This window comes from Rutidosis leptorrhynchoides, chromosome 4, assembly GCF_046630445.1.
Source record: "Rutidosis leptorrhynchoides isolate AG116_Rl617_1_P2 chromosome 4, CSIRO_AGI_Rlap_v1, whole genome shotgun sequence".
Lineage (NCBI taxonomy): Eukaryota > Viridiplantae > Streptophyta > Magnoliopsida > Asterales > Asteraceae > Rutidosis > Rutidosis leptorrhynchoides.
The window spans coordinates 636,862,077-636,878,062 of NC_092336.1; the positions used below are offsets into that span (position 1 = coordinate 636,862,077).

General features: G+C 32.0%; 1 protein-coding gene across 1 annotated transcript; it reads right to left on the reverse strand.

Annotated features, from left to right (window-relative positions):
* Positions 1-10,815: 10,815 nt before the first annotated feature.
* Positions 10,816-14,143, reverse strand: LOC139904281 (uncharacterized). Its single transcript, XM_071886222.1, has 7 exons — positions 13,971-14,143; positions 13,252-13,535; positions 12,088-12,294; positions 11,641-11,717; positions 11,432-11,548; positions 11,231-11,282; positions 10,816-11,119 (listed from the first exon to the last, which is right to left on the reverse strand). The coding sequence occupies exons 1-7, from the start codon at positions 13,985-13,987 to the stop codon at positions 10,968-10,970; spliced, it is 906 nt and encodes a 301-aa protein (XP_071742323.1). The 5' UTR covers positions 13,988-14,143; the 3' UTR covers positions 10,816-10,967.
* Between the last annotated feature and the right edge of the window lie 1,843 nt (positions 14,144-15,986).

A 15,986-nucleotide genomic window follows, 5' to 3' on the forward strand; every position in this document is an offset into this window, starting at 1 on the left:
TGTCCACATAATTCAATGGTGGCAATTATCATGTCCACATAATTCAACAATAATCCGCAGAACTTCTGTCTGCATAATAATTCATTCGAGGAATGTTTTGCTTGTGTCTATCTCGTCAAACATTTATAAAAGCATTTCTTGTATTCGCAGTTCAAAATATATTTAAAAAGCATTTAATAAAGCAGTTGTAAAAACAACGCATGTATTCTCAGTCCCAAAAATGTAAAGAGTAAAAGGGAATCAAATGAACTCACCTAATGTATTTTGTAGTAAAAATACATATGACTATATTGAACAAAGCAGGGTTGGCCTCGGATTCACGAACCTATATCAATACTACATATATTAACACATATAATAATATTTAAATAAGTTTAATATTATTAATATACTTGTTACAATAATAATTTTTATGTTATGTTTAATAAATAAATTAATTTTAATTATTTTATATATTTTAGTATTTATATATCGGATTCTTAATAAAGTATTTTAATTAGAATTATTATATAATATATGTTATTCATTATACATATTATACATTTATGCTTAAAATAAAATTACTATTTATATATATATATGATTATGTTAAAAATATGTTTTTATATAACTAATACTTTATTTGATAAAATAATATCAATAATAGAAAGTTGTAATATTAATAATGCTAAAATAATAATAATAATAATAATAATAATAATAATAATAATAATAATAATAATAATAATAATAATAATAATAATAATAATAATAATAATAATAATAATAATAATACTAATAATAATAATAAAAGAGACTACCTTCAAGTCAAGACAAGCTTAAAAGAAATAAATGTCATAGCCTAGGCTCGAACTCGCAACCTCCCAAGACCCCACCACCACATCAAACCACCCTTCCACTTCTATTTTTTTGATTAGATTTGAAGACAGATTTTATTTAACCCGCTTGGCCAAACTTTTTCGGCCCAACAGCAGGAAAGTTACGGCCCAACAACAATCATAAAATGGGAATCTTAGCCCAAGCCTTCAATACAGTCTTCAAAAAAAAATATATATATATATATATGTAGTTGCCTAGATTTGAACTCACGATCTCTCGTCTACCCCAAAACTCCTTAACCACTGAACCGTTCTATTCTTTCTATTTTAATTTCTACACCACTTCTTATATAGCTCGTATTTAGTTTCCTCTTCCATCTTTATTTCACTATTGTGATTCATTATCTTCATTCTCCTAACGAATCATCATCATACCGACACCATCAACATAATAATAACACATCATCATCGTGCATGTATCATGTATCATCATTTAATACCCTATATCATAAACTTATCTTAACCTCATAAAATTATCATCGTCGTCATTTGTTGCAGGTTTGAGTTTTGATCTTGTTAGGTTTCGATTGCACAAAGAAACCAAACGTATCCTCGAATAATGGTGGGCTGGGTTTCAGTTTGTATATCAAAACAAAAATAACGGTACTAGTGGTGTATGGCTTGGTGATTATACAGAAGACGTAATGCAGCAGCAGCCCACTAGAAATTGGATTAACTTAACTCACAAATAGCTTGGATCTTGGCCCAAGAACATGGCTCACGCACAAAACAGAAAAACAGTAGCCAACAACATTGCTGCTTATTTATTTATTTATTTACTTGTGATTATTGTTATTAATATATTATTTTTTTTAAAGAAAACTAGTGGATTTACTTTGTGCTGGTCGGCCAATTGGAAAAAGTAATAGCATCCACTTTGATAAATCTTTGATCCTAGTCTTCCCTTTTATGGTTGGCAATAGAATAAATACGTGCTCTTCATTCCCTTAACATAATACCTTCGTTTTTTTTTAACTTATCACAGCATTATGAAAATCGAAATAGAAACTGTAGTAGTTGAGCTTTTCGATTGGGCAAGAAAATATGCAGCAAGTTTGTGAGTTGCGATGTTCTTTATGAGACAGAAAAAGAAAATAGATGCAATAGTAGCTGAAGGGTTTATGTAGAGTTGATGAATCGGGTTCATGGTAATTTGGGTGGTTTGATTCAAGGTCGAAGATAATGGTGATAAGGTGACGGTTGATGATGATTTGAGGCGGTGTTGGAGTGGTAATATTGAAGTGGGTTTAACAAAAGTGGTGGTCACTGGTTTGATCTAATTGATTACATAAACAAGAACTAAAGATAGGGATGGTTCATGTGTCGGTTAAATGGTGGTACTTGACCACAAGAGAGAAGCAGAGAAACGAATACAGGGGTGATGTTCAAAGATAATCCAATGTGAAAGATGGTGGTTGATTGTTGTAGTTGATTCTCGATTCTAAAACAGAAACAAAGATGAGAAATGGGTGCGTGTAGGTGTAACTCATGTAATGTATACATATGTATATATAAATATAGAGAAGGAGTAGTTTGATTGTTCTTTGATATTGTTAAGAGCCAAAATAGAAGAAACAGAAGAAACGAGTGGTTGACAGAGATATTCGAAACCAAAAGAAGAAACCAAGAAATTTAAAAGTGGATAGGGACTCTTAACAAATTTTGTTCTTATTATGGTTTAATTTGTACTGGTATTAATTTAAAATAGGAACGAATCATATGCAGTTAGATTGGTACATGAACTGAATCTCCAATATTTTGTGAGTTTATAAAATTTATATTAATAATTAATATATATAATTATATTAATAATATTAACTCTATTAATATTAATAATAATAATTGATATTAATATTTATTAATAATAATATTAATAATGATAATAAATATGAAGATATTGATAATATGATAATAACAATAAAGATAATAATGATGATAAATAAAATGATAATAATAATATTATTAATGATAATAATAATTTTAATATAATCGCAATATCACAATTTATACATTTCAAATTTCATATCTATATGTATATGTATTAATAATACAAACATTGATATTTATATTAATATTAATATTAATATTAATAGTAGTAATGAGAGTAACTAGAACAATTATATTTTTTTTAATCTGTAATCAAACTTATTATTTTAATATATATAATAACATATATTGAACATTTATTCATATATTGCGATATAGTAATAATTATATATTGAAATCATATAGATATTTATTTTAATTACAACTTATTTATATATATATATATATATATATATATTTTATTTACACACAATTGTTCATGAATCGTCGGGAATAGTCGAAGGTCACATGCAGTTATGAAATAGTTCAAAAATTTTGAGACCCAACATTACAGACTTTGGTTATCGTGTCGAGATCATAATAAGATTAAGTTTAAATTTGGTCAAAAATTTTCGGGTCGTCACAGTGATGTAGGTAGTGATGGTTGTGATCGTATAGTGGGACATGTTCCCATGTTGTTGGTAGTTATCTTCGTCGGTGATGGTGATGTTGTAGGTCGTGTATTGGTGGCTTGTGGTGATGTTGGTGGTCGTGGTGATGTTGAAGGTCGTGATATTGGTAGGTGGGTGATGTTTGGGTTACAGACGAGGGGTTGGTGGTTTTCACTGGTGAAACATTGAATAGCCAAGTTTGGCTTTAATGGTATGATAGTCGACACAATTCAGAAAAAACGTGACCAAGGGGACCCAAAGTTTGCTTTTCACAGTATCTTGAAAATCGAAAAAGTCATGAAAATCTTATCCTAAAAATCTAGCCTTATCTGGTTAACACGCACAGTGCGTGTTTCCCAAATAGGCTATGCGTGTGTGTAGTTTATACGATGACACAACCCACACACATCACACACCCGGTCAGACGCATCATTCGTGGTGTGTAATGCATGGGTAGGGGGCACATCTTGACATTTCGTTTTTTCGAGGGAATATTGTTAAAATGTTTTGAAAATGGGGGCATTTTGACCAATATCCCTGAATAAAATCATCAATCATTAATAATGATAATAGTTAATATTAATAATAAAGAATTATATTATAAGTTTTCATTAATATTTGATATTTAATTTATTGTGAAATTTTTAAGTACGAAGTGAATTATTCATGATTTATGTAGTAAATATATTTATTATTTTTGAAAAGGCAAGTTGTATGAAATCACTGGCGGGGATAGAAACCACCTACTCAATTATTTTTCTCACAAACACGCATAGCATGGACCTGATCCTTAAACTATCCCAAGAGAAGGAGGATCGGGCCTAATTCCTTAAATACGGTCGGTAAAACCTCCTCGAGCCTAATGCATAATCGAGTAGAAACTCTGGATTTTTTAAGATAGGGACTCGAACTTGAGACCTCACACCTCATCCAATACACAAGGTATTCGGCCAACCAATAGGCCACAAAAGCGGGTTCGCAAATATAATTATCTATTGTTATCTAACTATTTTATAAATAATAATAATAATAATTAGTTTATTTAATTAACAATTTGTTTATGCTGACGAGTTTGTTCAAGCTCAAAATTATCTAGTAGACTTCTCTTAAACCGATGTGGGGCGGGTTGTTACAGTTCCGGAGTCACCGGCTTGTTCATGCTGTTGTTGTTGTTTTAGGTAAGAGAATGTGATGGCCCCGTCAAAACACTTAACAGCTCCGTCACTTGGTCCCACAGCTTGATCGAACTTAAATGAATTTAATAAACAACATTGCATTCTTTTATTTCAAAAGTTTCTCAAAAAGGAAACATACCAAAAATATGTAGTTTAAATAACCCAACATATTAATAACCAAAGTTGACATAAAACATTGTCAACAATACCCACAAGTTTAAATTATTCAAAAATAGAATGCAAGTTCAAAGTTTCATAAATGTTTAACAAAATCTGCCCAAATGCATGCAGACTCTTCTAACACAGCGGAAGCATTAATTAAACTCAAGTACCTGTGAAAACATGCGAGTAAACTGTCAACACAAAGGTTGAGTGAATTATAGGTTTAAATAAATGAATAAACTTTAGACCACAAGATTTAAAATGTTAGAAAACATTAAACATTATTCCATTATCAATGAGCCACCTGGTAACCACCTAACCCTTTATTTACCCTTGCCAAACACAATAAATATTATACACCGAACAGTGTATCTACAACAAAATACGAAGTACTAAACATTCTGATTATAAATTGCTAGCGCGACTAGCTCGAAATGGGGTTATCAAATCCGATAGATTTATCCGTAGGATTCGCGTTCACCAGTAGAAACCAGTGATTACAGTTACCAGACTAGGGAATATTTTTGTTCAACTCACAATGAATAATTTAAATTTAATTGTCACTTGTGTCTAAAGTCTAAACGTGAAATAAATTGCATGTAATCACATCCCAAAAATATACTTTGAAAAGCATGTAAAAACGGGACTATAACTCACCTTAATAGTAAACGAAGAAACCACACAAATAAGCGAACATCAAACGAAGTAAAGTGATCAGGAATGATCACAACGCCGACCTATAAATAAAGCAGGTCGATATAAATAACTAACTTAGGTCAAATCTTAGTATGATAGCTATTGTACATGTTGCAAGTAGACATAGAACAATACTCAACATGCATAGGTTTGATCGGAACAGCGTACGGACACACACTTTCTATTTTTAGAAAGTTTCTATTTTTAGCATGCTTCCATTTTTGGAAAGTTTCTATTTTTGGAAAATTTCTATTTTTAGAAAGTTTCTATTTTAGGAAAGTTTCTATTTTTGGAAAGTTTTCAAATTTAGAAAGTTTCTATTTTTTAGAAAGTTTTTAAGTTAGGAAAGTGTCCTTAATTAGAAAGTCAACAAAAGTCAACTGAAAGTCAAAGTCAACCGAAAGTCAACTCAAAAGTCAACCTTGATCAAACATAGTCAACATTAATTTTAAAAGTATAAGTTGTAATAATAATATAAGTTATAATATTAATTAAAGTTAAGTATGTATAATTATGTCATAACATAAGTTTAATTAAATTAAAATGAATTATTAAAGTTAACATAAGTTTAAATGATATAATTAATATAACATAAGTACTTAATTAATTAATTAAGTATTAATCATAATATAAGTATTATTAATTAATAATAAATTATAAATCATATCATAAGTATTATTAGTTAATAATGAATTATTAATTATATCATAAGTTTCTAATTATAATTATTAAATCATAAGTATTTAATAATTAAATTATAATTAAATAATAACTAAGCCTTATAATAATTAAATAATTAATTAATACTTATTATAAGTCTCATTATAATAACTTCATAATATAAGTTTAATACTTATCATAAATATTTTCCATTAATAATAAAAGTATTATTAATCATAAGTTTAATTAAAAGTTTAATTAAATCATAAGTAATTATTAAATGATATAATAAATATATATCATAAGTCTTAAATTATACGGAGTAATAATTAATTTTTATATCATAAGTAATTTAATAATAATGAAAATCATTATCTATATTATAAGTTTTAATAATTAACCATAAGTTTTAATTAAAACTTCATCGGGTCATATCTTGAGCCCCGGGTGTCGGTTTTCGGCGAGCCTTATATATATCTCCGCCTAATAAAACCACCCGACACATTGGTGCACTCAAGAACACTCCAAGAACAGCAACCAAGTCGTGATGACCAGCCATTACACCACTTGGAACTTTAATCCGTTCAAAAACACGTTTTAGTCATAACGGGTGATCTGTGGCTCGGATTTAGATGACCCGAACATGAAAGTTCATCCCATCATCAATCCTAACACACTAATACACCCTAAAGACTCTAAAAGTGGTCACAAAGTCGGAACAAACCTGGTTCAATTCGTTTTCACAATTTAATCTTAACAGAACACCATTTTAATCATATCTAGAGCTCCGGGAATCGAAATGACATGAATTCGGAGTCTAAAATTAATGTCTTGATGAGAGAAACTCATCTTGATATTTTAATTTCACTTTTATATCGGTTACATAACCAGAAATGAACGAAAATGCTGCTGTCCCAATTCAATCAAACCGAAAACATATATATTTGAGCATTTCTACGCATACAATCATCAATACAATAACATGTAATTATCATACTATCAATATAACATCAAAATACAGAAATTAAAGAAAAATTAAAAATCTAGGGTTAGGGTTTATACCCTAATCAAGAATCAAGAGGTGTAATCGTGTAGAGGAGAACGCGTAGAATCCGTTTATGTATATGAATTGATGATCCAAGCAAGATTTTATTGAAGGATGATGATGGTGGTGTGCTAGGCGACGGCCAAAGGGGAGAAAAAGGGAGAAGAGAGAAAATTGTAACTTAGGTTTAGTAGTGAAATAAAATGGAATGAAAATAAAATGGGAAAAATGAAAACAAAAGGGGATACCCCCTCCCCATCTATTCGGCCGAATGGGGTGAGTGGGGTGGGCCCCACTAGCCCAATTTTGCTAACTTGCAACTTCCTTGCAGCCCGAACGCTCGAACGAAACCCGAAACGCGAAAACACGACTACGCGATTAAAAATTCGGAGAGATAACAAATACGCGACGAAAAATATATATAAACACTATATATATTCATATGACATTAAAATATCATATTTAAAATAATTAGGACTTAAACATCCCAAAAGCTCGACCGTTGGTTTGAAAACCGAAAAGATTCGCCGGATAGAAATCCGCGACACGTAGAAACGTATAACCTAAAATATGAATACAAATATTCACATAACACATAATAATTAATATATATTATTATTACAAAAATAATAATATAGGTCATAGAAATGACGTGGCACGAATAACAGTTAACGGTCGTTAAATAATTAACGGTAAAAGATAACGGAAAAAGTAGGGTCGTGACAGAGAACTTTAAACACGGAACTTGTTTTAACGTCTAGCGGTCTAGCTAGGGAACAGTTTTTGAGTTAACGTCTAGCGGTCTAGCTAAGAAACAGTTATTGAGTTAAATTTGAAGATTGTGTAATTCTAGTTCAAAATTCCATAAGCTAGTTAAGAGTTTTTGCACTTGCATTGATAGTAGAAACTAGTTATAAGCATATTATATGATGCAAATTGTTAAATGAAATTTTGGCAGTAATGTTTGTGTGCGTGCAGCTGTTACCCTTTTCTTCTTTTTGGTTATGGCGGACGCCAAAATTCTAGATATGGCAACAGTAGTAGAAGTTAGTTTTGATTAAGAGCTCAAAGTGGGCATTAATCGTTCTACATGTCAAAATGGTTGCCATAAAAAGTTCAAACCTATAAAAAACGGTTTCTAATTCTATTTCAACACGATGTTCTTTAAATTTTCCAGATATATCATTTTATTTTTGCATCCGATTTCCTACTTTTAGCAGGTTGAACGACACTTACATCAGCTGAAGAGCAAAGATACAATATGATAGCATTATGATATTGCCCTAAATTTATTTGTACAGTACCTTTCTTTTTTGCTATAACAAAAATTCCAATAACCACAATTACATTCCCTAAAAAACTTCACCCGCAGGTATGGGGTGGGCGAAATTTAATATTCGTTGATAGGTCACGAGCGTGTGATGGATGTATTAGATCCGATGCGAATAAAATCCGATCCGCAAATCCTTAATACCTCTTTTAAACAACCCACAAATATATCCGCTAAAAGATTCATAACCCACATGGTTACACTTAATTTCACCCCATGCTTACTACTTGCAATCAATTCCAACAATTATGATACTTACTCCTCGCACCGTGACTGTGACGTCAAAGACAAATGATGTACTTTTTAGTGATGTGGCAAAGTCAAGAAGTGAAGTTGTTTAATGGGGCATCGGTCAAATGGTGTCATGAGTGATGTGGTAAAATATTATTGGTAGTTGGGTATAGAATATAATAATATATAAAATTAATGGTAAAATCTGATTGGTTGAAAATCCTTTGACACTTTTTTTCCATCAAATTGTAAACTGACACCCCGTTATGGGCGTCAAACATGTTGCCAACTGGGATGATGGATGAATTTGACGCTACATTGCTATCATCCTTATTGTTTCAATACTAGTTATCGAACCCTCGCTTCGCGCCGGGGGTTCGGTTTTCAATCTATTTTATTGCGTTAAGTAAAATTATTTTGTGGCTAACGATGATGTCGTTGAAGCGCAACTCGAGTCGAACTAAAAGGTATAACACGTGAGAGATTTAAATGTTATTTTAAATTAACAATATATGTGCATCTCCGCGTTTCGCTATGAAATTGTCGACTTTTAAAAATTTAACCCAAAATCAACGTGTATGAAAAGTACCCCAAATATTTAGCGTTTTTTAAAAAGCGTCCATTTTGCGTATAGCTAGTGATATTGTGTTCCTAAAATTATTTCGAGTTTAATGATGGTGTCGGAAAAATTTAACTCGTTGCGAGCGAGAAGATATGACCCGTTGAATATTTGGGTGGAGTTTATTTAAGATTTTTTTTATGAAAATGATTATTTAACACTTTATTTCCTGTTTGGGGGTCGATTTGAATTTTTCAAAAAAGTGTGGGGTATGAAATTTAGTTAAAAAAAAGAAGAAGAAAAAGTGAAAAGTCAAAAATGCCCCTAATTACTATTCATAACTTTTGTCTATTACTTAATATGTAAACAACTATTAATTATTTTTTAAAAAACCACGAGCCTTTAAAAGATAGTTACCGAAATCCCAAATTCTCAGAGATTTAATTACTCTTTTCATTGAAGAATCTGCCAACTTTTTAAATCTTAACCATATCTCTTTGAATAAGTTTTATAAGTTACGATCCTCATTTCTTAAATAAGTTTTCATTTGTTTCTTGCATTCTAACGTAGACACACACTCAACAAGAAAATATTTACACTTTAACTGTGAAACTAAAATCCAAGGACCATGAAAACGGATTAAAAATTGTGTATGTTTATAACCCGTGAGTTTGCCCACGGATTGTGGATATCCGCGGGTCATGTGTATGGATGTAAAAGAAAATTCGTTGACGGGTAACGAATATCCTATGGATGAAGAAAAACCATTGTTCGTTCATGTTCTTTTCGCTCAAAATATAATCATCTTTGGCTCCGAAGATGAAAACCCTTATTGAACTTGATCAATAGTTCTACTTATTGTGAGTTTTAAATTTTCTTGGTTTGCTGATGTTTCTAGCCTAGGTCATTCTCTCTCAAAACCCAATTATTGTAATTCGATCAAATCTCAATAAAAACATGAATTCGTTCTTAATTCAGTGTTTATCATATACACTATTATATCAGATTTGGTTGCATTATAGTTTGGCTGGACCAGTAATAGTAGTCCCCATGTCCCTATTGCCATTTTTGTTACTTGTGCTACTAAAACAATATGAGGTGCACAGATTTTACACATTTTATTGTTAACAATGTCCGCTTAGCTCCATTTGAGCCAAAATGAATATTACATGTTCTGTTGTATGTAGAGGTCTCATTCCCATCCCATTTATTTGTAACTGATTTGACTTGAAGTGTTGATTATGCTTGATTTTATATGTACCAAAAGTTTTACACCCATGAGTTCACGCGTAGCGTATTACTATTTTCGTCTCAAGAATATTGTATTGTACATACAGTGTCACACAGTCACAATTGGAACACGACAAACGATAACGATGAATTCATTTGTTCTCCCTGCAGCAAATTTGAGATCATTACAATGTTGTTCACCTTTAAGGCTTCTACTTCTACATAAGAATATTTGTTTGACTATTCGTTGCAGTTTTTTTAAGTTTAAGTTTGAATAGTCTTTTAATATATTGGTGATAGTTTCGATTGCAACTACACAATGAAGACATGAGAAAAATGAAGAAAACCATGGATGGAAGTACATGACCAAAGTAGTTGGTAACCATAGGTTCATAAACTAATTAAAGTCACAACCAACCATGATTAATCTAAATAAAAAAAAGTCATCCTGAACACTGCCGACTATTAATTACAGTACCTAAATTTCATTAACCAAGTCGCCAATACAACAGAAGATGAGAGACCTAATGATATTTAGCAAGGATTTCACAGAGCTCAACCGCAGCATAAACATTACCTGAGTGAGCTGTGAGTGCATCAAGGTTATCACGAGCATTGGTAAAACCCATCTCTTCAACTTGTGCTAATTGGGTAGCATATAGTTCCTCTGGAGGCACTGTTATTCATTTGATTAAAACACATCATCATCAGCTATTATTAGTTACTGTAAAACAGTAACAAAAATAATATTTTTTGATAAATAGAGGAGAATGAATTCATATATCACCAGGTCCCCTAGTAAGCATTGCAAAAGCAGTCTCCTGCATGGTCATTGTTTGCTGTAATAATAGCAATAAACATGATGTTACAGTTAATAAAATATAAGTGACAATTAAAATAATAATAATAATAATAATAATATAATAATAATAATAATACTAGCAAGGTAAATCTTTGAATAGAGTAAGACAGTCAAATCAGGACTTACCTCCATGCTCATGGACGGGGGAAACATACGCTTGAACTCGGGACTTTCCACCATAGCTTCAAATTGGGGATTTGAATCATGCATTGCCTGAATGATGTGGGCTCTGCGTCCGAATAACTACAAAACACAAAAATTTGTGCCAGTCAATATCATCATAATTATAAATGAACTATTAAAGAAAAATTAAAATACATGAGTAACACAAATACCTGACTCGGTGTTCGTTGAAACCAAGTTAAACTACCTGAACCACGAACCAAGTGAACGGTGTCGTCGGCCTTCAAACCTGTAGCCAACAAAAAAAAAAAGATAGGGAAATAAATACACACTTGTAATCACATTTATTATGTAGCTATAATAACCTTAACACGGCTGGCAGTTTCAAACACAACCATGAAACCAACTCGAAATAAGAAAGTTTGGGTCAGGGTTTTTTTATCTGCAAACCCACCAACCTCTAGCTTAGGGTTTGGGTTACTCAATGAGTTTTTTGGGTTCAACCAACAACCAGAACAAGGCTAAGGTGGTAAAACCTGCCCAAAACCAGAAAACAACACAAAAGGCCGTAGCCATACTCACTTAACATCAAAGCAACACAAATTCTCAAAATTGATCTAAACAGGTTATATGGATTGGATCAGGGTTAAAAGGTTTACCGTAGCTTTTTAAAGTATTTTCCTCTTCATAAAAAATCCGTCCTTTATGAACGAGCCTCTGCTCTCCAGCTGGCACGTCACAGTGTTTTTCAAGAAGAAACTTGAACAACCCGACAGACGCCTCAAGACTCGCCTTAACAGTGAAACTCGGGCCATTTAAAACCCGTACATTTATAGAGACAGTAGGCTTCAAGGCAATACCTGTATCTGCAAACTCGCATCACGTATTATTATTATTATTATTATAGTTATAGTTATATACACAGAGCATATATCATAATATATATATACATATATACATATATACACACATGTTGATGGAGAGAAAAAATAAACATAGAATAGTTTGAAAAAAAACTTATAATTCACCTTTCACCTATATAATCAAATATATATTTTCTCGTTCACATGTGCATATATGTTTGTGAACATGAACATTTCTTATAATTGACAATTTAACATGTAAATTGTGGTAATGAACATACGTTTGTTATTGATATGAGCATTAATTAACATTTGCATGTAATTTGTTGCATGAAAATGCATAAAAACTATGAAATTAAAATGGAATGTGTTTTTATGAAAATGCATAAAAACTTATATATATGTATGTATATATATACACACATATATAGATACAAACATACATATATAAACACACATACATATGCATATATAGATACATACATATAGATACATATATAGATACATACATATACATATACACACATACATATACATATATAGATACATATAGATATAGATATATATGAGGAATTAGTGGCGAAACTAGGATTTTTTTTCACCGGGGGCAAAAAAAATTTAAAACTGTAGCAATTTTTGTGGGTAAAATATGGAGGTTTTGAGGCAAAAAAGTGAGATTTTTAGGCAAAATATGGATGTTTTTGGCCAAATTTGAAGGTTTTGGGTAAAAAATTTGAAGGTTTTGGGGTAAAAGTCGGAGAATTTGGGGCAAAATTTGAAAGTTTTGGAGCAAAATATGTAGGTTTTGAGGCAAAAAAAAAATCCATTAGGGGCAAAGTCGAAAAACCCAAAATTTTTACACTGAAAATTGCAAATCCACTGGGGGCGGGCGCCCCCCTCTGCCTCAAGGTACTTTCGCCACTGTGAGGAATCAAAAAAGAGAAAATAATTAATGCTTACCAGCAGCAGTAGTCTCCAGAGCAGCCTGTTTTTGAGGAGGCGCAGCACGCAGGTTTCTGACCGTTTGCCTGAAGAGATCGGGGTTTGTCATAATCCCCCTTATTTGTGGGTCGAGGCCGGGATCGTTGACGATATTGCGCAAGTTTTCTGGATTCCCATGGACCAATTCACGCAAATGAGGGTTATTCCTCACCAAGTCACGCTCATAATCTGGGTTGTTCATTATATGAGTGACTTCTCGCATCAAGTCATCAACCGTATGAGTAGTTGTACTCCTCCGATTACTAGTTTTATTTATCATTTGTGATAAACATGTCAGAAGTTTCATCATGCATTTCTAATAGTAAGTACATCATCCACATAGTATCATTTATCAAAACAAGGGCACATAAGTATGCATATGGCAAATATCAACCATAAACCAAAATAAACATTTAATCACATAATAGTATAAACAAATTCTGAGTTTCCTATATGAACAGTCACAGCTTCTTAAAATATCACCATATTTTCTTTCTCATACAGAGTATAATCTAATTATTTTCACAGTAATGATCAGTAATCCACAAATACATGAAACCAGTTACAGAAAAAAAAAAAATTAATTGTTTATACAATTCGAAGCAGGAACGCACGATATCCAATTAAACAAAGTTAACACAGTAATCGTAACTAAATAACAATACATTAGACAAAATGATATTGGTGAGCAAACATACCCCCTCGATCCGTACATGTCTGTGCGAGAATTTTGACGCGGAAGTTGAATTGAAGGCTGGAAAAACAGAAATGAGACCGAAAATACTGCAATCGGTGTTGATCGGTGGATGTTCGCCTTGAAAACCCCAACTAGGGTTCAAGGGGCTCGCGGATATAAATAGTAAGATTTATCTGATGGTATGTGCCTTTTGCGTATGTCGTCTTTAGGATGAATCTGGCCTGTAGTTTGTTCGTGTTTGTAATCGGGCTGTAGCCGTTATGGTTTTTATTGGGCTGGGCTCACATCTTAGCCCAATTTTCTAATGATTTGATGAAATGGCCTTTCGAAAGAAAAAAAGCCACTGTATCTAAACTTCTAAACTTAGCCTTTATATAATCACTAGAGAAATGACCCGTAAAATTACGGGTTTGTTTAAATGAAACAATTTAATAACATGTTTTAGGTATTTAGTGAATGTAAATGTTAAAGTAATTTATTTTAATGATCCAGAAACTTGTCGGTGTTGTTACAAATATATAGAGACATGTGTTTTCGCATACATATGTAACGTAGTTAATTTTGTAAAAAGAATCCATATTTGAATATTAATAATATAATAATTATAATTAAGGTTGTTAATTTTTTTTAGGTCTCTCTCTCTCTCTCTCTCTCTCTCTCTCTCTCTCTCTCTCTCTCTCCATGGCGATTTGAGCGGGAAAGTTTGTTACATCCTCCATTGATCAGATCCACCATTTTTACACTCAATCTTCACTAATTCCTGAATCGAAATTGTTCATGTGTGAGAGGCGAACATCTCTGTAGGATCAATTTGCTGTTTTACTTTGCTAATTTCACGAATCGATCATGACCACAAAACCTAGGAAATCTTCTCGAAAGGGTAAAATTCCTGAAAAATTTGAGGATACAATTCATGATCTCAAACTTAAGGATAAGAATAATCAACAGAAGAATGAATTGAAGAAACCTGGAGACTCGATTGAATCTAATGAGGTTCGTGAGAAAGAGCTTGCTGATGTCATTGAAGGTACAAGTTCCAGTGCTGAACAACCTGCAAGTGAAATTAACAGTGTAAGTAAATCAATGCCTGTGAATGTTTTGGTTAATAATGCAAGTAATGAAGAAGCTGAAAAATTGAAAAAACTACTTATGCTAGTGTTGTCAATAAAGGAGTATATGATAAGAAATTAGCATATATTCCTCCTGATGTTGATGATAGTGGTAATGAATTTGTCATTTTTGAGAATGAGTATGTTGAAGAAAGCTGTAAACAATGGAACTTAACTGCATGTGGCTATATTGTTGGATGTAATATGTCTTATAATTCTTTAAGCTACAATTTAAGAAAAATGTGGAGTAAGTTTGGCCTAGTTGACATCATCATGGACTGTAAGAACATCTGCTATTTCAAGTTTGATGATGAACAGGGGATGAATAAAGTAATTGAATGTAGTCCTTGGATGGTAAATAAGCCATTACTTGTTCAAAAATGGGATCCTGATATTACTTTAGAGAAAACTAACCCTGTTAAGGTACCTGTGTGGATTAAGCTCAATGAAGTGCCTTTAGAAGCATGGAATGTTAAGGGGCTAAGTGCTATTGCAAGTAGAGTTGGAAAACCTATTTCAATGGACACACTTACTGCAAACATGTGTCATCAAGGTAGTGGAAGGGCTGGATTTGCAAGAATTATGGTTGAAGCTGAGGCTACTAAGGGTTTTGCTGAGAAGGTTGAGATTAAGTATAAAGATAAAGATAAGAATGTTAAAGGTATAAAAAAAAAGTGATGGTTGAATATGAATGGAAGCCTAGTATTTGTGACCACTGCAAAGTATTTGGTCATAATACTCTTGAATGCAAACTCAGGCCTAGGACAGAGGAAGAATTACAAAAGTTTCCAAAGAAAATTGCTACCACTGACAAAGATGGTTATATGGAGATAAGGAAGAAAAATAATATTCATAGTATGAACAAAAACCAATTGATTAAAGCTAAAGCAGTCTATAGACCTAAGAAT